The sequence below is a fragment of the Monodon monoceros genome, unplaced genomic scaffold (assembly GCF_005190385.1).
Source record: "Monodon monoceros isolate NGI ecotype Baffin Bay Population unplaced genomic scaffold, NGI_Narwhal_1 Super_Scaffold_11, whole genome shotgun sequence".
NCBI classification, from domain to species: Eukaryota; Metazoa; Chordata; class Mammalia; order Artiodactyla; family Monodontidae; genus Monodon; species Monodon monoceros.
The window spans coordinates 132,434,481-132,459,047 of NW_021703767.1; the positions used below are offsets into that span (position 1 = coordinate 132,434,481).

General features: G+C 49.2%; 1 protein-coding gene across 1 annotated transcript in view; it reads right to left on the minus strand.

Moving 5' to 3' along the window:
- The window catches only part of COLQ (collagen like tail subunit of asymmetric acetylcholinesterase), a 43,305-nt gene extending 20,451 nt beyond the window's left edge, over positions 1–22,854 (minus strand). The window contains exons 1-9 of the mRNA XM_029213750.1: positions 22,779–22,854; positions 10,555–10,667; positions 9,335–9,436; positions 5,733–5,777; positions 5,376–5,402; positions 3,536–3,607; positions 1,695–1,757; positions 1,165–1,191; positions 458–502 (exon numbers count right to left, since the gene is read on the minus strand). Of these exons, the coding sequence (XP_029069583.1) occupies positions 458–502; positions 1,165–1,191; positions 1,695–1,757; positions 3,536–3,607; positions 5,376–5,402; positions 5,733–5,777; positions 9,335–9,436; positions 10,555–10,667; positions 22,779–22,854 (570 nt within the window). The remainder of the gene's footprint in view (positions 1–457; positions 503–1,164; positions 1,192–1,694; positions 1,758–3,535; positions 3,608–5,375; positions 5,403–5,732; positions 5,778–9,334; positions 9,437–10,554; positions 10,668–22,778) is intronic.
- Positions 22,855–24,567: the final 1,713 nt, after the last annotated feature.

A 24,567-nucleotide genomic window follows, 5' to 3' on the forward strand; every position in this document is an offset into this window, starting at 1 on the left:
CAGTCAGTCAGCCAGTCAGTCAGCCAGCCAGTCAGCCAGTCAGTCAGTCAGTCAGCCAGTCAGCCAGTTGGTCAGTCAGCCAGTCGGTCAGTCAGCCAGCCAGCCAGCCAGTCAGACAGTCAGACAGTCAGTCAGCCAGCCAGTCAGTCAGACAGTCAGACAGTCGGTCAGTCAGTCAGTCAGTCAGATAGCCAGTCAGTCAGACAGACAACCAGTCAGTCAGCCAGCCAGTCAGCCACTCAGTCAGCCAGCCGGTCAGCCAGTCAGCCAGTCAGTCAGTTGGTCGATCAGTCAGTCAGTCAGACAAACAGCCAGTCAGCCAGTCAGCCAGCCAGCTAGTCAGTCAGATAGTCAGTTGGTTAGTCATTCTGACAGTCAGTCAGTCAGTCAGCCATTCATTCATTCAGCCAGTCAGCCTGCCAGATGGGGGTGGGCAGGGGCTGCCACTGCCCATTACCTTTTCTCCTTTGGGACCCAAGTCACCCCTTTCACCTCTGGATCCCTAGGAGGAAACCACAGGAGAGAGTCAATGAGTTAACTCCACTGGGGGGGGAGGGGGAACTGGAGCATTTCAAACTGAAAGCTCCATAGGTCAGCACCCTCACTTCCCAGGCAAAGAAACAGGTTCAGAGGTTAGGAGACTGGCCCAGGGAAGGCATGCTTTGTGAGATAAACTTCTATTTTGACCTCAAAGACCTCTACACTAATAAAGGACAACGCACAGAAAATTCCGGGTCCCAGATTTTCTCTTATCCTCTAGGAAATTTGTCCCCAGGGTCTGGCTGGGTTTTTTGGGTTTTGCTCCGTTTTTGACAGACAAGAAGGTTGTGTGGTAGAAGCTTGCTCTAAGAACACATCTGCCATTTTTGTGCAGCACCCCATGTCAGCTGTGTTCACGCTGCACCTGGCACAACTTTCAGCTCTCACTGCCCCGCCTGAGGGGTTTCCACCTCCTCCGGGAGCTCCTCCCTAACCCACGTGCCCTGGCTAGGAGGCCCCTCACTCCTGTCTCGCAGCCCCCTGACAAAGGACAGGGTAATATCTAGGAGTGGTGGCTGCAGTCGCTGACTAAAGTGACCCCTGGGCCCATCCTCTGCTCATCACTGACCCCAGACCCAACAGCCCAGACCAGGCTCTGGGGAGCCATCAGAGACAAGCACCAACCTTTTCCCCTCTGGATCCAGGGTAGCCCTAAAAGAAAGCAGAAGGTGAATTGACAATCAGCCCTGTAGGACCTTTGGGTTTGGTGCAAGAGTAGAAGCCATCCCTGTATGTGGTGGTGAGATGTGTCTCCACATTGGGCTGCACGTTTTTTTGGGGGCGTGGGGGAGTTGCAGCAGTAAATACAAAGATGTCCCTGAGGGTTGTGTTTAAACCAGGGCTAAAAAGAACACTGCTTTTCTTACTCTCCCAAAGGTCCGAACAAAGGTTTCCATCTGCTTTGTTGTCCAGGGGCTTGACCCTCGCTGCCCAAGATAACGGCAGGAATGGCATCCCTCTGCCCCTGTGTCCCAGGACATGATGTCCCCCAAAGGGCTGGTAAAGATAAGCACACTCTGTCAAGGGGCTCTCCAATATCTGTGACAATCCCCAGCCCAGGACGGCAGCCACACAGTCCCCACTTTATAGGCATCAGCTGCTCCAGAGCCTTAGTAAGAAGGCCTGGAAAAATCTATCTGGACCAACACACTGACCTTGGAGCCCATTGGTCCTCTTGACCCTGGCAAGCCCATCATCCCCAGGTCACCTTTTTCACCCTGTGGGAATCAGAAGAAGGGGGAAAAAAGACCTACAGTGACATTTCCTAGAGAAACTGAACCAGGAAAGGCGTGGGTAAGATCAGGATAGAACTGGGGACACTGGGGCTGGCCTGTGAATCTGAGGACCCCAAATCCTCCCTTGCTGGCTCCCAGGGGCCCAAGACTACAGACTCCACACTTCATTCTGGTATTTGACATGAAACATAGAATGAAATTGTCCAAGGTAGAGCAGATCTTCAAACTAAATGCTCACTAACATGTTGTAAATCGATGTTTGATCTTCTCCCAGAGAAGGCTGGGAAAGGGAGGGGGAGAGAGCATGCAGGCACTGGGGCCTCAAAGGACAAGGTATCCGCACCCCCAAAAAACTACATCTGCTCTACTCTTTGCATAGTGAGGGCCTTTCTGATGTTTCCATATACTCTTACCCTACGTTTGCAGCCAAGCAGAGTGAACATCAGCCTCTGGGTGTATACTACAGAGGCTGGGGACTAGGATTCATGGGTGGGATCTGTTACCCCTCAGAATGGTTTACAGTTGGAACTTTCAGTGCCCTTTGTGCTGAAAAATTTTAACCAGTGATAAATGGTAGAAATATAAGGTGAACCACATGCTTAATATTAAACTTTTTTTAGAAGTCACATTAAAAGTAAAACTAAACAGATGGAATTAACTTTAACAACATATTTTATTTACCCTAATTAATTTAATCTAATTATCATTTTAAACATGCCATCAATGTAAAAATTATTCATGAGAGGTTTACAATCCATTTTTCATAATAAATATTTGAAATCTGTTGTGTATTTTACATTTAAATCACATCTCAATTCAGGTGCTAAATTTTCGTCTAAAATACTTGATCTGTATTTAGATTTCAAAAAATTTATAGTTAAAAAAGCAGATTCACATACTCAATTTACTCCAAAATACTTATATATTTTCAACTAACTGAATTGAGTACAGGTTTTTAAATTCAAACTTAAATTCATTAAAATTAAAGATTCAGTTCCTTAGTGGCACTAGGCATGTTTCAAGGGTTCAGTGGCCACATGTGGCTAGTGGATGCCATATTGGACGGCTCAGCTCTATACAGTGGATTTTTCAAGAAATATCCTTGGGACTTTTCCTAAGAGGACTGGGAACAATTTTCTATTCTCAGAATAAATACAGCCAATAAGTGAGTCAGAGCAGACAGTGACATTCACCTGCTCACCCCTGACTTCTGCAGGTCAAATTTCGGAGTCGTGGCCTCTGCACCCAATAGTCTATGACCAAAGTGTGTAAAAAGACATGGGTGTGGATGTATTAGCTTTTCCTAACCTGTCTGAGGACGGGGATTTCACCAGCATTTGGCAATCCCTCTGTGAATATAGGATTTCCGTTGTTCCAGCCCCCGACTCCCATGCCCTCACCCTCCACCCCCTGCATGACAGGCCAACAGCTTCCCAGGCACAAGCCCCTCTTGCGTCATCTCAGGGAACCAAAGAATTGCACACTAACTCTCAGGACAAAGGAGGACCGGGCCCCTGGGAAAGAGGTGGCAGCCCTTCGTTTCTCCTCTCACAGAAGCTGAGCTGTGGGACTGACCAAGGTCTTGCTGTCCAAGCAAAGGAGGAAGTGTTTAGGGACCTCGGGTCAGTCCTCAGGCTCTCTCCTTCCTCCCCATCTGGAGGAAGTGAGTTTCACCGACTATGTGCCAGGGGCCTGGGGAGCCGCCATCTTCTCCCCTCCAGTTCTGATGCCACTGGAGCCCTGAGAGCTTCCACACTTACCCTGGGGCCTTCAGGGCCGGGCCAGCCAACAGGCCCAGGCATGCCAGGAACACCTGGGGGGCCGGGTCTGCCCTTCAAAGACAGAGAACAAAAGTCAGGACAACTGGGTTTGTTTCCCTCCCTCTAAAAACACACATTTATCTCTGTGGCCTAGAGGGGAGTATGGGGCCTCCAAGCATGGCCCCAGGACCCTCATCCCCACCCTCCAAAGACTGATGGCCTAGAAAGTTGGGCCACTCGGGTATGAGTTAAAGCCCTTGGTGTCACATTATGTCGACACACAAGATTTTTCTATTCAAGAAATGGAAGGTGGTAGGGAAGGGATTCTAAACTTCTTGGTTCTTCGATCGTTATCATCTCTACCCATCCACCCAAATGTCCCCTGCATTCCCATAGGTTCTCCCCAAGGAGGCAGTGTAGGGGGGAGAGGATTATGTTTGGAGAGCAGCAGCAGATGCTGGGGGTACTCCCTCAGGGTCTTTCCCCCCTGCTCAGCATGCCCATTTCCCAGGGGCTACCTTCCTTGCTGTGCCAACACTTTCCTTCTTACAACCTGCAAGTGTGGGTTTGCCGGGGGCAATTGGAGCTGCCCAGCAATGGATGTACCTCCCCTTCCGGCAGCCAACAGCCCAGCCCCCTTACATCAAGGTAAGGCAGGACAAATTCTCTGGTGCCATTCACACTCCAGAGCTCCCCTAGGGATCAGACTGAAGTTGGATGTCATCTGATACCACCCCACGCTGGGTTTCTTTCCCTGCCCCATCTGGGTCTCCCCTCCCCTCAGGCTCCTCTGGAGAGAGCTCCCTTAATCATTAATTCACTTGCACATGGCATGGACCATCTCTATGTCTGTGTCTAGGGAACCCAACATAAGCCAAGGAGCTACGGAAGAGTAAGCCCTGCAAGAGAGCATGGGAGCAGCAACTTGGGGTCTATGTTGACCTCTGCACCCACTGGCTAATTTCAGTTAGCCAAGCTGGAGATGTGGAAGGCTCAGCCCCTACCCAGACATCACAGGCACTGGCATGTGTACTAGTTCCTGCTCCTGCCTTCCTCATCCACGGCAGACATCACTAATCAATCACGGCCCTTGTTAGTCCTGAGCATGGAGACGATGGCAGAATACTCTCAGCCCAGCACTTCAGTCGACCGCTGGGCCTTGACTGGAGTGGTCAGCTGTGCCTTAAAGGGTTGGAACTTTGCCTTACAAAGGTCTGTTTGAGGCCTTATAGTGAAAATAGTGAAAGTATTTGAATAAAACATTTAACGGGGAAAATAGTAATTTATATTTAGAACCATAGGCATCTTTCTTGGCCAAAATTTTGAACCTTCTTCTATATCACCAAGACCTACAATTTCAGTGCCAGCATCCATTGACTACAGCAAGCGGCAGGGGGTTGACTCCTTCCTGACACTAATGAGAACCTTAATAACATGTGTTTGGTTTACTGAGTCCCTGTGACCTGAAGTAACTCCCACTTATTTCAGCTGGGCCTTAAAGCAAAGCCATTTGTTTCTGTCTGACACTTTATTCCGCTTTAATCAAATTGACAGTGAGAGTCATTTGGTGCCGCTGGCTGAGGCCTTGGAGGGTTTCTCTGATGGATGGCAGGATGAGGTGGTGTGAGGCTGGGGGAAATCTGGCCAGGCTTGGCAGCCTCTGGCAGAAGTCCAAATGCCAGTCACTACTGTCCTCATCAGGGTGGCAGCGCTGTCATCAGCCATCTGGGTATCAGGGCCGCGGAGGTGTGTGGCTGGTCCCCACCCCTAGGAGTGCGCACACTCATGCACACCGAGCACAGCTGCCCGCGTAATGCTGACAGAACAGCATGGACCATACCTTCCTTCCCGGTCGGCCAAGCTCCCCCTGTGGATGGAGAAGACAGGTAAGCAGAGGCTGCTTTGGAGGAAAAGTTCTGGAATCAGAGGGCTTAGCAGGGCTGATGAGCGGGCATGCCCATGCGGCTTGGTCACCTGGCGGTTCACAGCACCCCCGCCACGTCAGGGGGCGCCCCCAGATGCACCGGCGGGGTCCCACACCTTCAGCAGCCCAGTCACCCCGGAGCCCATCCTCACGCACTTAAGGCAGGATTAGCACGTGCTTTGAAATCTGAACTTGCAAACCCTCAGTGGCGCCCCCAGAAAACAGGCTGGAACTACCAAGGAGAGGTGGGGTGAAGACACAGGTGGTTCGTACCTTTTCTCCCCTTGGTCCTGTCTTGCCGGGAAGCCCAGGCGGGCCCTACACAATCAAGATAAGAAGTGAAGAAAGCATGCATGAGCCCAAGGCAGGCCGGTGGGAGGAAGCCAAGGCCGGGAGGGGCTCCTTGGGCCCTAGCTCCTCAGCAGCCTCCTTCTCTCTGCAGATTCAGGGCTCCAGACACGGCAGGAAGGACACTCCACACTCTCCAGCCCAGGACCCTCCTCCCTAGGCCCCCTCTTCTTGCTTTCTCCAGGCTGTTTCCAGCAGCACCATTGTAATGAATGGTCACACACCTACTCTCTGTGATTTTCATTTTCTCCCTGGAATTCTTGGGTTGCCCGAAACATCCTAAGTGCTTGGTGAGAGCAGCTAAAGAGACGTGAAGATATGCTATTTGCTGACAACGAGATGCTGCACCACCTCTCACGTCTTTTCAGCTGCTCTTACCAAGTTTCCCTGGGGCCCAGACAAGGCAGAAGTTAGGCTTTGCTCGCAGGAGCAGCTGACACAGAAATTCCCATGGTGGATCTATGGGTACCAGGTACAGCAAAAGTCTTCTGTTTTAAGATGTGAAGAGTGCGTTTTTGTCCCACGGCCCGGCCACGGGAGTCCATGCCACTCTCTCACTTCGTCCCAGCTTACCCTTCCCCCTCCCCATGTCCTTAAGTCTATTCTCTACGTCTGCATCTTTATTCCTGTCCTGCCCCTAGGTTCTTCAGAACCTTTTCTTTTTTTTTAGATTCCATATATATGTGTTAGCATACAGTATTCATTTTATTTTTCTCTTTCTGACTTATTTCACTCTGTATGACAGACTGTAGGTCCTTCCACCTCACCACAAATAGCTCAATTTCATTTCTTTTTATGGCTGAGTAATATTCCATTGTATATATGTGCCACATCTTCTTTATCTGTTCATCTGTCGATGGGCACTTAGGTTGCTTCCATGTCCTGGCTATTGTAAATAGAGCTGCAATGAACATTGTGGTACATGACTCTTTTTGAATTATGGTTTTCTCAGGGTATATGCCCAGTAGTGGGATTGCTGGTAGTTCTATTTGTAGTTTTCTAAGGAACCTCCATACTGTTCTCCATAGTGGCTGTATCACTTTACATTCCAACCAACAGTGCTAGAGGGTTTCCTTTTCTCCACACCCTCTCCAGCATTTATTGTTTGTAGATTTTTTGATGACGGCCATTCTGACTGGTGTGAGATGATATCTCATTGTAGTTTTGATTTGCATTTCTCTAATGATTAGTGATGTTGAGCATCGTTTCATGTGTTTGTTGGCAGTCTGTATATCTTCTTTGCAGAAATGTCTGTTTAGGTTTTCTGCCCATTTTTGGATTGGGTTGTTTGTTTCTTTGATATTGAGCTGTATGAGCTGCTTGTATATTTTGGAGATTAATCCTTTGTCAGTTGCTTCATATGCAAATATTTTCTCCCATTCTGAGGGTTGTCTTTTGGTCTTGTTTATGGTTCCCTTTGCTGTGCAAAAGCTTTGAAGTTTCATTAGGTCCCATTTGCTTATTTTTGGTTTTATTTCCATTTCTCTAGGAAGGGGGTCAAAAAGGATCTTGCTGTGATTTATGTCATAGTGTGTTCTGCCTATGTTTTCCTCTAAGAGCTTGCCTGGCCTTACTGTCCCCTGTTTCTTGTAGGCAAGACTCCAGCCTCTATGACCTTCCCTGAGTTCCAAAGGGTGGATTTGAACAAAGGACGAGCAGCCAGGAGACCACCTGAGGCAAGATTAAAGGGACCAGAGAAGCTCATCAAGGTGAGGAGATGCGGTTGAAGGAGGGCAGGCCCTGCTCACACCCTAATCTTGTCAAAGACCCCACCCTTGAACCACTGTTATAAAACTCTTCATCCAGTCCTCTGGGGTTGGGACACACAGTTCTGAGGGCATTAGCCCACTGTGGCCCCCTTTGCCTGGCAAAGTAATAAAGCTGTCCTCTTCTACTTCACCCAAAACTCTGTCTCTGAGATTTGAGACAGGGCTGTGTGCCCAGCCCCCACCAGTGCAGGGAGGCTGAGCTTTCAACATCATTTCTCATGTGCTATCACCTGCTGTCAGCATGGACTTCAAGGCTGGGAAGATAGAAATCCCCCCAGAGCTGACCCTCGGGTGCCCACCATGCCTTTATGCGGACTCCCCTGCCCCTCTGTGGCAGCTCTGGTCCACCTGTTTTCCTCATTGCATTCAACAAATATTGATGGGGAAGCTCTACACCCCGGGCACTGGTGTGGGCTGGGCACACAGCATGAGCAAGGTAGACAATGTCCCTGCTCGCAAGACCAGGGGTCAGTTTACTGGTTCTGTAAGAAGCCAGATAGGAAGTATCTTAGGCTTTGGCTCTGATATAGCAATTCTGTCACAACTACTCAACTCTACCCGTTAGTGCAAAAGCAGCCAGAGACGATAATATTTAACTACAAAAAAAAGCCAGATTGGACCCCTGGCCATAGTTTGCCAACCCCAGCCATAGAGCTGACAATTTATGGAGGGGAGACCAAGGAGCCAGGAACAAAAAATAAGAAAACCATAACAACGTGAGAAAACTCTGCCGAGAAAGAAAATAGGTCATTGCGTGGAGAGTGACGGGGAGGGTACTGCAGGCGGAGTGGTCGAGCAGATGTGTCTGAGGAGGTGGCGGGCACACTGAGTGCTGAGGGACAAAGGAGCTGGCCATGGTGAAAATCAGAAGGCAGAAAGTGCCAAACAGCCGGAGCCACAAGCCTCAGGGCCCTAAGGCTGGAGCAAGCTTCGGGTGCTTGAGGACTCAACAGGTGCACTGTGGCTGCATTGAGTGGGCAGTGGTGGTCGTTTGAGGTGATGCAGGAGATAACGGGTCCCCGCGTGTGGGCTTTGCTCCCAGGGTGAGGAGTTTGTCTGGTCTTCTTCCCATGATGGAAAGCCACAGGAGGGGTTCCCCAGGAAGGGTGACATAATTCCTCTTTCCCATCCCCATGGCAGGCCCAGACCCCAGGCTGAGGGATGTTCCTCCTCGATGGACCCCCTCTCCCAGGCCGGCCAGAGGGGCTAGGAGTCCGTGAGACAGGGTCTCTGGAGGGTACTCTTTGTCTGCCTAGAAAATCCTTTCTCTAGCATTTTGCCTGCTTCTCACTCTTACTTGAGCTTTGGTGGGGAGAGGTGAGCTACGTGGTGCCAGTATCTGGGGGCCAAACTGAGCTCAGGGTAACAAGTTCCCTGTTACCTCCATTTTTCTAGACTGAATGCAGGTACCTCTGGGTCCACTGGTGGGGTCACATTGTCATCAAATGTTTGTCTGGCGATAACTATAATAATAACCACACCCATTATCACCACTTTGGGGGTGCCCAAGCGACCAAGCAGCTCACTTGGTCACCTCCCAAATCCAGTACTGCAAGGGAAGTTATTATCCCCAATGTGTGGAGGAGGACATCAAGGCTGGGAGGCAGAATCCCCCAGAGATGAACCAGTGTTCTGTCCATGTGGTTCCTCCAGGGCAGGAAGACAACCTCATGTCACCTGAAAACGGGCAGCTCTGCCCAGAGGGCATCCCTGCTCTGAACAGAGGACAGCGGGGTAGGGCCTGGGGGATGCACCGACCTGGGGCCCCGGAGGCCCGGGGGAGCTGAGCGACCCTTGCACGCATGGGGGCCGTGTGGTCTCCAGTTCCAGGACGAGATTCTTCATGTCTGGGGAGAGAAGCTTCAAGGCAAAGCGACACAGGTTACAGGTCAGACTTGGAGGACAGAAGAATGGTTACCTCCTGGACACAGACCTGTTCTATAGCCCAGCCCCTGAGGCTGGCGTTTCCCTGACACCTAGTGGGCGTCTCAAGAAGGCGACCTCTGGGTCCCCAGTTTCCATTCTCTCATCTGCTCTGAGACGAACCTGGTTTGAATGGATTACAGAGAGGTAATGACCTCTCGGACGGAGTTAGGAAGCTCACTCAGGGGCCTTTTATCCAATGTCCAGGACAGCACCGTCCAAGAGAAATATAATGTGAGCCACCAATGCGAGACATCCTATATAGTTCAAAATTTCCTGGTAGCCACATAAAAAAGGTAAAAGGAAACAAGTGAAATTAATTTTAATAAGTATTTTATCTTACCCAGTATATCCCAAGTATTATTATTTCAATGTATATTCAATGTAAAAAAATTACTGAGATATTTTACATTCTTATAAAATGCATCCAGTGTGTATTTTACACTCAGCACATCTCAACTGGAGCTGGTCACGTACGGCCAGTGGTTACTGTACTGGAGGGTACAGGTCTAAGAGGTTCTGGAAAGATCTGAGCATCTCAAATCCCTGAAATGCCCTGGCCAGCTATCTTCTAGGTCAGCTTCTCCGACCCTGCTCTTTCCTCACCTTTTCCTCTCTCCCCACTTCCGTTCCCTCTCACAGGACGGTTTCCTGTGTCACCTCATGGATATGGTGTAAGTTCAGTTCGGGCTGCGGAAGGGAATTTCACAAGCACTTGGGGAGAAGAAAGACAGAAAGGAAAATTCCATGTCCGAGCCACTGATAGGAGCCCAGAAAGTTATAAATTCACCTCAATGTTTTTGAGAGGATGGGACATCTTGCCAAGTCCAATTCCCTGCTGAGAAGCATTTCCCTTCATCACTTGTTTAAGGCGGTGGGAGAACAGACACGTACCAGAAACAGCTAAATGTCCAATCTGGGCTCCGCGTACCACGTGAGGGCAGAGAGCTAGATCCCTCCGGACAGACTCCCACTGAGCAGTGGGGGAGAAGGTGAGCTGTGTGGTGGCCCTGGGACCTGCATTTCTGCTCTCTCATGAGCCCAAAGCTACTCACCGGACTTTGGCCCCCTCTGAAGAACGGTGGTGGGAACAGAGGGGGTGGCGGGGGCGTCAGCAGGCAGCATGCTCTGTGGCCGCCACGCTTCTTCTGATCCAGGCCGGGAAGGGCTGTTCAAAGAAAACAATGCTCATTAGCGTGGGGTCAGTGCTAGGGCCTCTGGGTGTCCACCACACCCGGGAAGACTACACCTCATTTTCAAGTCTCATTTCCAGGCTGTTGGGTGTGAGCACACCTCCTGCCTGTACCTGATCTAGCCCTCCCCTGCTTTCACTGGATAAATGAACAGATGGTGTGGCCGCTGTGACCATCACGAGGTCCAGGGCTGCTTCTCCAGACACTGACTGGTCACTCTGTAGATGGGACAAGGAATGCCAAGTTCAAACTTACTCATAAGGTACCCCCAACAGTTGGGGAGAAGGCAGTGTCTGTTAATACCCTTGATGCTGTGCCCAGAAGGAACTGTTCTGAGGGGGGAGGCAGCAGGGCTGGGGGCAGCGCTGATCAGACCCAGAGCCAGGATTTCAAACATAGATTTGACTCCAGACTCTACACAGACATTCGAGGTCACCCATGCTCACTGGAGAGCTAAGGTTTAATGTCTCCAGACACAGGTGTGAGGAGATGAAGAGAGGACCCTGGATACTTACAGCTTCCTTGTCACATGCCCGTGTTCAGTGTTAGTACATGTTCAGTGTTGAAGTGTACCTGGCAGGAAGGACACGGGTCCTAAGTGTACAGCCCACTGGATTCCTGCAAAGGGGACACACCCTAGAAGCCAGCACTTGGGTGGAGACACAGAACTCCCTGGCCTCTAGAAGCCCTTTCGGCTCCTGTCCAGTCTCTGCACTGCTCCCTGTACACCGCCCTGGCTGCTAGCCCTGGGGAGTCCTTGTGCCTGTATTTGAACTTTATATGAACGTGAATTCTTGTGTCCTTCTTTGGCTCTACACAGTGTCTGTGAGGGGCTTCCTGGTCATTGCTTGTCGTCGTTATGCTGCTGAATAGGGCTCCTATTCAGGCTCATGCATTGGCTGGTGGGAGTGGAAATTGCTTCAACCTCTTTGGAAAACTCCCGTCATTGTCTACTAAAGCTGAATATAGGCACATACGATAGCTCAGCAACTCACTCCTAGGTGTTTACCGATGGAAAAGTGAGTACGTGCTCACCCAACACATGTACTAGAACATTCATAGCAGTGAGATCCATAATCGCCCAAAGCTGTAATTTTCCAGCTCCCAGTTTTGGTCTCGTGATGGTACCTCCATCTCCACCCTTTCTCCAAACCTCTGATCTCACAGAACATGGGCAGGTTTCCCCCCACCCCCTGCGCTCCTCTTGCCCTGAACCCAGTTTTCAGTCTTGTCTCCCAGGGGACAGTGCTAGCCTTCTCTTTCCACCCTGGGATCCAGGACTTGCCTCACACATCAGGCAACCAGCAGGTGCTCCCCAGAAGGCACCCGGTGTGGGGCAGCTTGTGTCAGCTCCAGCGCCCCGGGAATCACCGCCCTGAGCACACCCACACCCTCACACCCAGCAGAGGAGCATCCACTAGCAGGGCCAATGGTCCTCAGCACCCTCAGACGCAATGCCCCCATTGGTAAGGAATATTTTTAAAGACACCTTTGTTATCCTAAAATGAAATTCATAAATAATACAACATACCTATACAATTAAAAAATCAATATAATGCTCTGAATATAATATAAAAGAGAACTCTCAGAAAAGTGATTTATGATACAAAAATGCATATTTTGACTATAAGTGGTCAGGCATTAGCACATCAGGAAACATGATGATGTAGTTAGATGCTTGCACCTATATGTGAAACCGCAGTGAATGTAACAGTTACGAACACAAGGTGCAGTAGAGGCAACACAAATGCTTCAAGTGACGTGCCCGCTGTGCGATGTGATTTTCTCAAATGATGAAAAACACTGGGTAAAATCCCAACCAAACAAAGCACAGTCATTACTCAGCAGTTGTAGTCTCAGAAAACTCAGTTTCATACTACAACTGTTCAACAAATTTGATGTCAAAGAGAATTAGTTTCTAGGATGAGATAATTATACAGGGTATGTATTATCCATGTGACATTTCAGAGTCATGTGGGACATGGAACCACTCTTCATGTATGATTCCGCCCCACTCTTTGTGGGAAACCTCTCACCTCAGCCACTGTGACAACTGAAAATGAAAATTTCCAACGTGGCCCCACGAAACACTCTCTGACATAAATTGTAGCAATGTTTTCTTAGGTCAGTCTCCCAAGGCAATAGAAATAAAAGCAAAAATAAACAAATGGGACTTAATCAAACTAATAAGCTTTTGCACAGCGAAGGAAACCATAAACAAAACAAAAAGACAACCTACAGAATGGGAGAAAATATTTGCAAATGATGCAGTCAACTAGGGATTAATTTCCAAAATACACAAACAATCATACAGCTCAACAACAAAAAAACAAACAACCCAATCAAAAAATGGGCAGAAGACCTAAATAGACATTTCTCCAAAGAAGATATACAGATTGCCAATAGGCACATGAGAGATGCTCAACATCACTACTTATTAGAGAAATGCAAATCAAAACTACAATGAGGCACCATTTCACACCAGTCAGAATGACCATCATCAAAAAGTCTACAAATAACAAATGCTGGAGAGGGTGTGGAGAAAAGGGAACCCTCCTACACTGTTGGTGGGAATGTAAATGGGTACAGCCACTATGGAGAACAGTATGGAGTTTCCTTAAAAAGCTAAAAATAGAGCTACCATGTGATCTAGCAATCCCACTCCTGGGTATATACCTAGATAAAACTCTAATTCAAAAAATACATGCACCCCTACGTTCATTGCAGCACTATTTACAATTGCCAAGACATGGAAGCAACATAAATGTCCACAGATGGATGGATAAAGAAGAAGTGGTACACATATACAATGGAATACTACTCGGCCATAAAAGAGAATAAAATAATGCCATCTGCAGCAACATGGGTGGACCTAGAGATGATCATACTAAGTGACGTTAAGTCAGAGTAAGACAAATATATCACTTATATATGGAATCTAAAAAAATGATACAAGTGAACTTATTTACAAAACAGAAACAGACTCACAGACACAGAAAACAAATTTATGGTTACCAAAGGGGAAAGATGGGGGAGGGATAAATTAGGAGTCTGGGATTAGCAGATATAAACTACTATATATAAAGTGGATAAACAACAAGGTCCTTCTGTATAGCACAGGAAACTATATTCAATATCCTGTAATAAACCATAATAGAAAAGAATCTGATATATATATGTATATATCATATATATGAATATATATTCATATTCATATATATATATGAATCACTTGGCTGTATACCAAAATCTAACACAACTTTGTAATTCAATAAAATACTTCAATAAAAATAAAAAAAATAACAAACAAACAAACAAAATGGCCCCATTAGAAACTGTTGGCTTATCCCATGTTCGGAGACTGGCTTGGTCATGAACAGTCCACAGAATCTGGTTCCCACACAAAAGCAGCATCTGCCCCAGGCCAGGTAAGTTAACAAGGAACTGAGGGAATTCAGAGAAGCAAGGAAGAGGTGGGAAGCAAGGAGGGACATGGGAGGCTTTCTGGAGGAGGTGGCATTCCTGCTAGCTCTGGAAGATTGGGGAAGATTCAGACAGGAAGTCTTCCAGACCCAGGAACTGTCTAGGGCAGTCAGGGGCTCTAGAGCTAGGCCTTGAAGGACTGGATGGGGCAGGGGTGATGGAGGAGGAAGGCTCCCCAGGGGGAGGGAGGAACGGCAGGTAGAGACAACGTTCTATTCAGGCCACTTTGACTGCCAGAAGCAGAAGTTCATTCACACCGGCTCAGGTGGGAGAAAAGGGAGGTTCATCATAAAGCTGCCAAATGTTAGGAAGAGCAGGAACTGAAACTCCTGGCACTCCTCTTCTCCTCCCCCCTCCTCTCTCTTCCCCTCTCCTTCCCCTCCCTCCCCTCTCTCCTCTCCCCCCTCCCACCTCCTCTCTCTCCCCCTCCCCCTCCTCTTCTCCCCCTCTCCTCTCTTATGCTTCCTTCTGTGCATCTGTTCACCCTGTCTTTTTTTAATTTCCCCTTTGATTTCTTCGGTGATCCATTGGTTGTTCAGCAGCATATTGTTTAGCCTCCACATGTTTGTGTTTTTTACAGTTTTTTTCTTGTAGTTGATTTCTAATCTCATAGTGTTGTGGTCAGAAAAGATGCTTGATATGATTTCAATTTTCTTAAATTTACCAAGGCTTCCTTTGTGGCCCAGCATGTGATCAATCCTGGAGAATGTTTCATGTGCACTTGAGAAGAATGTGTATTCTGTGGCTCCTGGGTAGAGGGCTAAATAAATATCAAGCAGGTCCAGCTGGTCTAATGTGTCATTTAAGGCCTATGTTTCCTTATTGATCTTCTGTCTGGATGATCTGTCCATTGATGAAAGTGGGGTGTTAAAGTCCCCCGCTATTATTGTGTTACTATTGACTTCTCATTTTATGGCTGTTAGTATTTGCCTTATATTTTGAGGTGCTCGTGTGTTGGGTGCATATATATTTACAATTGTTATATCTTCTTGGATTGATCCCTTGATCATTATGCAGTGTCCTTCTTTGTCTCTTGTAACAGTCTTTATTTTAAAGTCTATTTTGTCTGATATAAGTATTGCTACTCCAGCTTTCTTTTGCTTTCCATTTGCATGGAATACCTTTTTCCATCCCCTCACTTTCAGTCTGTATGTGTCCCTAGATCTGAAGTGGGTCTCTTGTAGACAGCATATATACAGGTCTTGTTTTTGTATCCATTCAGCCAGTCTATCTATGTCTTTTGGTTGGAGCATATAATCCATTTACATTTAAGGTAATTATCGATACGTATGTTCCTAGTGCCATTTTCTTAATTGTTTTGGATTTGTTTTTGCAGGTGCTTTTCCTTCCCTTCCTCTTTTGTTCTCTTCTCATGTGACTTGACGACTAACTTTACTGTTGTGTTTGGATCCCTTTTTGTGTGCGTATCTATTGTAGATTTTTGGTTTGCAGTTACCATGAGGTTTTGATATAGCAGTCTGTATATAAACAAGATTGTTTTAAGTTGCTGGTCTTTTAATTTCAAATGCATTTCCAGTATCCTGCACTTGTACTCTCCCTTCTCACGACTGCTGGTTTTGATAGCATATTTTTGCACAGATGATTTCCTTCTTTTACTTTATGTTTGTCTTTACTGGTGAGCTTTTCCATTTGTAATTTTTTTGTTTCTAGTCATGGCATTTTCTTTTCCGCTTAGAGAAGTTCATTTAGCATTTGGTGCAAAGCTGATCTGGTGGTGGTGAATTCTCTTAGCTTTTGCTTGTCTGTAAAGCTTTTGATTTCTCCGTCGAATCTGAATGAGAGCCTTGCTGAATAGAGAATTCTTGGTTGTAGGTCCTAGCCTTTCATCACTTTAAATATATTGTGCCCCGCCCTCCTGACCTGCAGAGCTTCTGCTGAGAAATCAGCTGATAACCTTATGGGAGTTCCCTTGTATGTTATCTGTTGCTTTTCCCTTATTGCTTTTAATATTCTTTCTTGGTCTTTAATTTTTGTCAGTTTGATTACTATGTGTCTTGGCATGTACCTCCTTGGGTTTATCCTGCCTGGGACTCTCTGTGCTTCCTGGACTTGGGTGACTGTTTCCTGTCCCATGTTAGGGAAGTTTTCAGCTATTACTCTTCAAATATTTTCTCAGGTCTTTTCTCTCTCTCTTCTCCTTCTGGGACCCCTATAATGCAAATGTTGGTGCATTTAATGTTGTCCCAGAGGTCTCTTAGACTGTCTTCATTTCTTTTCGTTCTTTCTTCCTTTATTCTGTTCTGCGGCAGTGATTTCCACGATTCTGTCTTGCAGCTCACTTATCCGCTCTTCTGCCTCAGTTACTCTGCTATTGATTCCTCTTGGTGTATTTTTCATTTCCGTCATTGTATTGTTCATCTCTGTTTGTTCTTTAGTTCTTCTAGGTCTTTGTTAAACATTGCTTGCATCTTCTCAGTCTGTGCCTCCATTCTTTTTCTGAGATCTTGGATCATCTTCACTATCGTTACTCTGAATTCTTTTTCTGGCAGATTGCTTGTCTCCACTTACTTATTTGTTCTTCTGGGGCTTTATCTTCTTCCTTCATCTGGGACATATTCCTCTGCTGTTTCATTCTGTCTGACTTTTTGTGATTATGGTTTCTGCTCTGCAGGCTCACGGATTGTAGTTCTTCTTGCTTCTGCTGTCTGCCTGCTGGTGGACAAGGCTATCCAAGAGGCTTGTGCAGGCTTCCTGATGCGAGGGGCTGGCTCCTGCCCACTGGTGGGTGGAGCTGGGTCTTGTCCCTCTGGTGGGCAGGGCTGTGCTCAGGAAGACTTTAAGCAGCCTGTCTGCTGATGGGTGGGGCTGTGTTCTCACCCTGTTGGTTGTCTGGCCTGAGGCATCCCAGCACTGGGGCCTATAGGCTGTTGGGTGGGGCTAGGTCTTGGGGAGAAAGTGGCAGCCTCCAGGAGGGTTCACACCAATGAGTACATGCCAGAGCTGCTGCTTCCAGTGTCTTTGTCCCCACAGTGAGCCACAGCTGCCCCCCACCTCCACAGGAGACCCTCCAATACTAGCAGGTAGGTCTGTCCCAGTCTCTTATGAGGTCACTGCTTTTTCCCCTGGGTCCTGGTGGACACGTGACCTTGTGTGCCCTCCAAGAGCGGAGTTTCCATTTCCCCCAGTCCTGTGGAACTCCTGCAATCAAATCCCATTGGCCTTCAGAGCCAGATTCTCTGGGGGCTCCTCCTCCCATTGCCAGACCCCCAGGCTGGGAAGCCGGACGTGGGGCTCAGAACTTTCACTGCTGTGGGAGAACAGCTGTGGTATAATTGTTTTCCAGTTTGTGGGTCGCCCACCCAGTGGGTATGGGATTTGATTTTATTGTGATTGCACCCCTCTTACCATCTTGTTGTGGCTTCTTCTTTGTCTTTGGATGTAGGGTACCTTTTTTGGTAGGTTCCAGCGGTTTTTTTGTCAATGGCTGTTCAGTTGTGATTTCAGTGTTTTTGTAAGAAGGGGTGAGCTCACGTCCTTCTACTCTGCCATCTTGCTGGCCGTAACTAAGAAGTCCTCAGGCAGATGGCTTCTGGCAGGGCTGTACCTGGAATTCAATGACATCAGCAGGAATCGTCTCTCCCGACCTCTCGGCTCTGCTTACTGGTGTCATCCTCACTCAGGTGGCTCTGCCTTTATTTTATGAGAGCAAGATGGGCACTAACTGCCACAGGCTGACCCACCCTGTCTTTTTTTGCATCTTTACTCCCCCATCACTGCATGGTGGCTGACCTGGTCTCACCTCAAATCTTTTACCTCCAGCATCTGTTTTGCCTGGAACATTCCTTTGTGGCTCTTGTTTCAAATATCCATGACGGGGACTCTGATCGCCCTACACATTTTTTCCAGCCAAGTGACAGGTCCCTGGGGTGGCTGTGCAGACCCGCCCAGGACCAGGCCCAATCTTCAGCAGCATCTCAGTGTGTTGCCAGCTCCACTGAGGCTATGGGAGAAGGGTCTCTGGAAGGGAGCAAGGGCAGGCAGACCTTCTAAATAAGTTAAATAGAGCACAGAAGCAAGAAGTTTTAAGGTGTAGGTCTAATGGGAGAGGAGGTTCTGGAAAGAAGAGCTGGAAAGTTAGTGTGGGGCTAGATGGTGCAGTTTTGGATCCCCCACCAAAGGGTTTAGGCTTTATTCAAAATGTAGTAGGGGGGCTTCCCTGGTGGCACAGTGGTTAAGAATCCGCCTGCCGATGCAGGGGACATGGGTTCAAGCCCTGGTCCGGGAAGATCCCACATGCCGCGGAGCAGCTAAGCCCGTGAGCCACAACTACTGAGCCTGCGCTCTAGAGCCTGTGCTCTGCAACAAGAGAAGCCACCACAATGAGAAGCCCGCGCACCGCAACGAAGAGTAGCCCCCGCTCGCCGCAACTAGAGAAAGCCCATGCACAGCAACGAAGACCTAACGCAACCAAAAATAAATAAATAGATAAGAGGGTTAACATAAATTTTTAAAAAAATATAGTAGGGAGCCACAGAAGGTGCTGAGTGAAGGAGTAATAGGATCAACACGGTGCTGGGAAAGACGGTGTAGAGGCAAGGTGGGCAAGGAGAGCTCAGAGAATGGCAGGCAGCAAGCAGGCTGCAGGCCGGGTGTGGAGATATCCTCTCAGGGCCTGCGGTGGTATGGAAGCAGTGAGGGCCGGAAGGAAGGGGCCACACAAACATCCTGGGGAGAAAGAGACTGGGGGTCAGTGCACTGCAGGGGTGAAAGAGGAGGAAGGATCAGGGTGATTTTGATGTTGCAGGGCACCTGGGGCAACAGTGGTCCGAGTCTAAGATAGAATAGTCAGAGAAGGCATGGTTTGTGAGGAAAGCTTCCAGCTTTAGAGTGAGACATTTGTTCATCTGTGCTTGTGCTTTGCCAGGCACTGGACTAGGCCTTGTGGGGGCAGAGCGGTGCCTAAATGTGCCCCTGCCTGTAGGCAGCTGCCGCGCCCTCTGCTCAGGGCCCACTCTGCCCTCCCACACCCAGCCCCGTCCTGGAGACTCTTACTCTACAGCAAGAACTGTTAGGTTCACCCTCCACCAAGAAGCTTTCCTTGATTCCCAGGCCAAGGCGGAGGGATCCTGCTATGCTTTCTCCAGGTTTACCCCATGTTAGCTCTTATCCATGGGGTGTTTCCTTGTGCTCTCTGTGAGGATGGGCGTCAGTTTTGATCCATGGGCTCTAGCACAGCACCTGGCATACACTGGATATTCCGAAAATGTTTGCTGAATTAATTTTTAAAATTTACTACATGCCAGGCACCATTTAAATGCTTCACACATATAAATTCACCTAATCCTCAGAGAAACCCTGAGAGTTAAGTACTATTATTACCATGATCATCATCCCCATTTTACAGATCCGGTAGCTGAGGCAAAGAGGTGAAGCAACTTGCCCAAGGTCATACAACTAGTAAGCGACAGAGCCAGGATTTGAACTCTGGTTCCAGAGTCCTTCCTGTTGATCTGGACACTATGACTGCATGTGTGTGGAAATAAAGATTGGGAGCTAAGAAGAAGGCCAGGGGTGTTCCTGGAACAACCACCTGAGATAGAAAGTGCCTCATTGCCATGAGGGAGGACGCACACTAGGGGATCTCGGTAAGAGGCTGTGAGAAAGGATTTATTCTAGGAGTTGGGCTTTTGCTACGTGATGCTGGCGGGAGCTTATGGGGAAGCCAAGTCTGGCCTTGCTCTGGACTGGCTGCTGTCAGGACATGAGGGTTAGTCTATGACTTCATCTTTTTTTTTTTTTAATAAATTTATTTATTTGTTTGTTTGTTTGGCTGTGTTGGATCTTCGTTGCTGCACATGGGCTTTCTCTAGTTGCGGCGAGCAGGGGCTACTCTTTGTTGCAGTACGCGGGCTTCTCATTGCACTGGCTTCTCTTGTTGCAGAGCACAGGCTCTGGGTGCGTGGGTTTCAGTAGTTGCAGCACTCGGGCTCAGTAGTTGTGGCTCGCGGGCTTAGTTGCTCTGCGGCATGTGGGATCTTCCCGGACCAGGGCTCGAACCCGTGTCCCCTGCATTGGCAGGCAGATTCTTAACCACTGGACCACCAGGGAAGTCCTGTGGCTACATCTTAATTCTCATCCAGAAGAAGAGGAGACAGGAGCTGTGGGCATAAAGCAGCAGCACGGTTACCCACGTGAGCAACGACAGAGGGCCCGCTGGCTGGGGGATAGTGTTGTTGTGTCCGTGTCTGGCATGGTGACAGAGTAGCCTTGTTTTTATCTTGATCCATCACAGTCACAGAGCGGCCCCGTTGGCTGTCGTTCTGTGAGGTTGTTTGTGTCCAAGAAGAGGAGCCACGGCCAAGCCGGAGGGCAGGCAGCCAGGTCGCTGTGTTGTTACAAGACTTGACGTCAGCAGCAATGGCACTCCTCTCCCTGTTTCTCTCCTAGAGTGTAAGCCGCTGTGGCTGGCCTGGGCAGGCGGGCAGCTCTCCAGAGCCCTTCCCTGGCCCCAGCTGCAGCCTCTCCTCCGCCTCGGTTGGGCCTCAGCAAGGGCCGAGCTGTGGTTCTCCGCACGGCCTCTCCCAGCCAGGGGCACCTGGGGGGCAGCAGGTTTGCGTGCTGAAGGCGCATTGCTCATCGCCCCTGTTTCCAGACCATATAGGGCCCCAGTGCTTCCTGCAGTCCGCACCCTCTGCAGCCTCCACTGATGAAAGACCCTGGCCCCTTAGAGCCGTCCCTCCTTCACTCCCTCCTGGAGGCTGGAGCTCCCTTAGGGAAGACACACTACCAGCTGCTCCTGCCGAAGCTACTGCACTGTCCGCCCCTCCCCCTCCCTCTGTCCCCTCCCCCTCCCCCCACTTCATCTTCAGCAGGTGAGGACCATCTATTTCTGCCTGCCCCCCAGCTCCCTGGAGAGGTTTGTTTTTAGCGCCGTCTAGGTTATTTCCAGCTCATTCCAGCTCAGAATATTTCCATCAGGTGGACATGTTTGGGAACAGCTTCCCCTCGCCTCTTCCTCCCAATCACTAAAACAGGCCTTCACATGTCTATTTTGGTGTCATCTGAGTGGCCTGCGGGTCTCTCCGGACTAGGCTGCCTCCGTGGAATCGTGTCTGAGCTCGGGTCCAGCCTGGAAAGCCCCAGAGGCTCTGTTGTAATGGAAACAATCCTGTGTGTGTGTCTGTACATGGCGCCTGCAGAAACCTGTGTGCCCCACGTGGCTCAGCCCCAGGCAGCTGCCTTGGAAATGCCAACCCCCGTGGAGTTTCGGGACTGCCCCCCCCCGACTTACAGACACCAAAGCCATTTTGTGCGTGGCCACTGCAGGGCCACATCACAGGTAGAAACAATGTTGAGTGCAATGCAGGCTTTCGGCAAACATTTGGGTTTTTTTTCTTTTTGCTGTTGTTGATGCTGTTTTTGCCCTTGCACTTGAGTCTGGTGCATATCCTTGGAAAGTGATTCACTCCGACCTACTCTTGGAAACATAGGGACTTGGATCAAAGTGTGAGTCCAGGTGCAAGTGACCATGGGCCCCGGCGCGACTCCCTTCTTCAACCTGAGGCTCCCCATCTGCACCACAAGGAATTTGGCCCAAGCCACCTCCAAAGTCCTTTTTTTACACATATGACCCCAGGATCACCACTGTGTCCAGCTGGGTCTCTCACTCACCAGACCAGCCCATCAGTAGGGCACTAGAGACAGCCTTTTCTGTTTCTGCCCCCTTTTATTGCATCAAGCAGCAACCCCTCAAATCAAGCAAATGTGTCATTAGAAGGCAGCAAAGGAAAGACGTGACACACACATCCTGCCCTTGCAGGTTGGGAAAATTACAGGTGCAGCCATGTACTAACTGCTCCACAGCTGCTAGGGCTCATTGCTTCCGCCCACTCCGCTCTGGGCCTCCCCTGCCTGTTGGAACTTGCGCTCCCAAGAGCCCGAGGAGAGGAGAGGTGAGGGCACGCGCTCGTGGCATCACTAAGGGTTCTGACCGTGAGTCAGATGGCTCAGCTACAACCAAGTTCTCACCCTGACCAGCGGCAGTTTGCCTGGTTTTCCCCGATTCACAGATTCCAGAGAAGGCTGCGCCTTACAACTTTCTTCACACCAACCCCACTCATACCACATACACCTTGAGAAAAATATTCTGATCCTAGAGCCTGAAGGTATTTGAACGTCTCTGAAAAACCATGTTAGGAGTTTGCTGTCTTGCGATTTGACTGAGCAGGCCTGAGAGGCAGGTGAGGACACAGCCTACAGAGAAGACATTTGCCCCTGGGATGACAGTGTGCTGCATGACCCAGCCTGGAGCTGCCAGCCAGCCTGGAGAGAGATGGAGAGTGTCTTGGCCACCCGGTGCCAGGGTGGCCCCGGACCACAGAACACCATGCTACTTCAAAGCCAAGGGAGCAGCAGCTGCCAGCCTGCCACTCAAGGTCACAAGAGAGGCACACACACACACACACACACACGCACGTGTGCCAAGATCCCCATCCGCTCCAATGTCAAGCCCCTTTACGTTGCAATTCCAACACCAGCGGAGGAGTTTAAAATTTAAAGGCTGCTGAAACCTCCAGAACAAGTTTGCTTTCCAAGAGTCTTTTTTCCAAAACAACAAACACACACACACTCACGCAACTCACCCAAGCAGCAAGCTGAGTAACAGAGCAGTCCTGAAATGGTGAGCAGATGAGCGAGGCTGAGGGATGGCCCCGTCATCGCGGGCAAGGCCCCGGAGGACTGGCCGGGGGACACCCGCTGGAGGCTGGCTGAGATTTGTCACGCCCCCAGCGCTCCCAGTGCCTGGCCTGCTGGGCATTTGGGGTGGGAGTCGGACAATCCCTGCTTTGGTGTCGCTTCTGTCCCAGATGCCAGGGGTCCGGAGGCCAGTCCTGAGCTCCTGGGAGCAGGAACGGGAGGCAGAGCTCTGGCCTCTCAGGACGATGCACTGGGGGTGGCTTGGGAGAGGAAGGGTTCCCCAGGGAGAGCCCAGGGGAGGAGGTGGGGCTGGAGCCCAGGATACTGATGCCCCTGCAGCAGAGGGGAAACGGAGGGTAACCCGTGAAACAGACTGCTTTGCACTCTGGCAAGCCTCACAGGGCCATCCTCACTGTCACCCCAGCCGCCGTGGGCGTGAGGTGGGGGGGAGTCTGTCTGCCTCCGCTCCAGGGAAGGTCACCACATCTATGCCAGTGCTGGCAACAAAGCTAAACTTAATTTTTTAAATATGTATTTATATATATATTTCCAAAGGGCCCATGAGGCAAACTTTTAGATGAAGCTTCCCTGTAAAATGATTAAGTGACATATACCAGATACACGTGGAAATCTGACACTTTATAGGCATCCAATGCACAAGCATGCGCACAAACATACAGAATATTCTAGATCATAAAAGCAGTAAGCACTGCTGTTTTAACCAGCTTAGTAAGGACCATGAGCTATAGCGGGAGTTGGCAAACTTTTTCTGGAAAGGGCCGGATAGTGTTTTAGGCTCTACGGGCCTCATGGCCTCTGCTGCAAGGCGACTCTGCCATGGTGCATGAAAGCAGCATAGACAACACAGGAAGGAATGCGTGTGGCTGTGTTGCAATGAAACTTTATTTACAAAAATAGGAGGCAAGCTGGATTTGGCTCCCAGGCTGTAGTTTGCCGACCACTGAGCTACAACCTTCAAAAGAAAGGATACTTCTTGTATTCATTCATTCATCTGCTGTTTCATTCATTCAGAAATACACAGTGAGTGAGTGCCAAATGCCTGCAAGACACAATGACTAGACACAGTCCCTGCCCTCGGAACGTCTCAGTCAGTGTTGTGGAAAGAGTACAAGCCCTAGAGTCAGGCAAACTTGGGCTGCAGCCCTGCTTTTGCCACTTACTGGCTATCTGAACTTGAGGAACTTACTCACTCTCTCAGAGTCTCGGCTTACTTACCTGTCGAGTGGGTATGGCGAAACTCACATAGGTCATTCGTTGTAAGGATTAGAGCAAGGCTTTTGGAGTTCCTAGCACAGAATAGGGGCTCTTTTATCAACATTTTCATAGATAACTTGTACGAGGTGGAAAAATAAAAGCGGCTAACATGGCACTGGGGTGTCTGGAGGGATTTACAAGAAGTGACGGGTACCAGTTGGGGCAGGGGATACAAGTGAGAAATCAGGGAAAGCTTCCTGGAAGAGGCGGCATTTGAGCTGTGCTTTGAAAGTTGAGAAGATCTGCTGGGGAACTTCCCTGGTGGTCCAGTGGGTAAGACTCCACACTCCCAGTGCAGAGGGCCTGGGTTCGAGCCCTGCTTGGGGAACTAGATACCACATGCATGCCACAACTAAATGCTGCAACTAAGAGTTCACATGCCTCAACTAAGAAGTCCTCATGCTGTGGCTAAAAGATCCCGCATGACACAACTAAGACCCAGTGCAGCCTAAATAAATA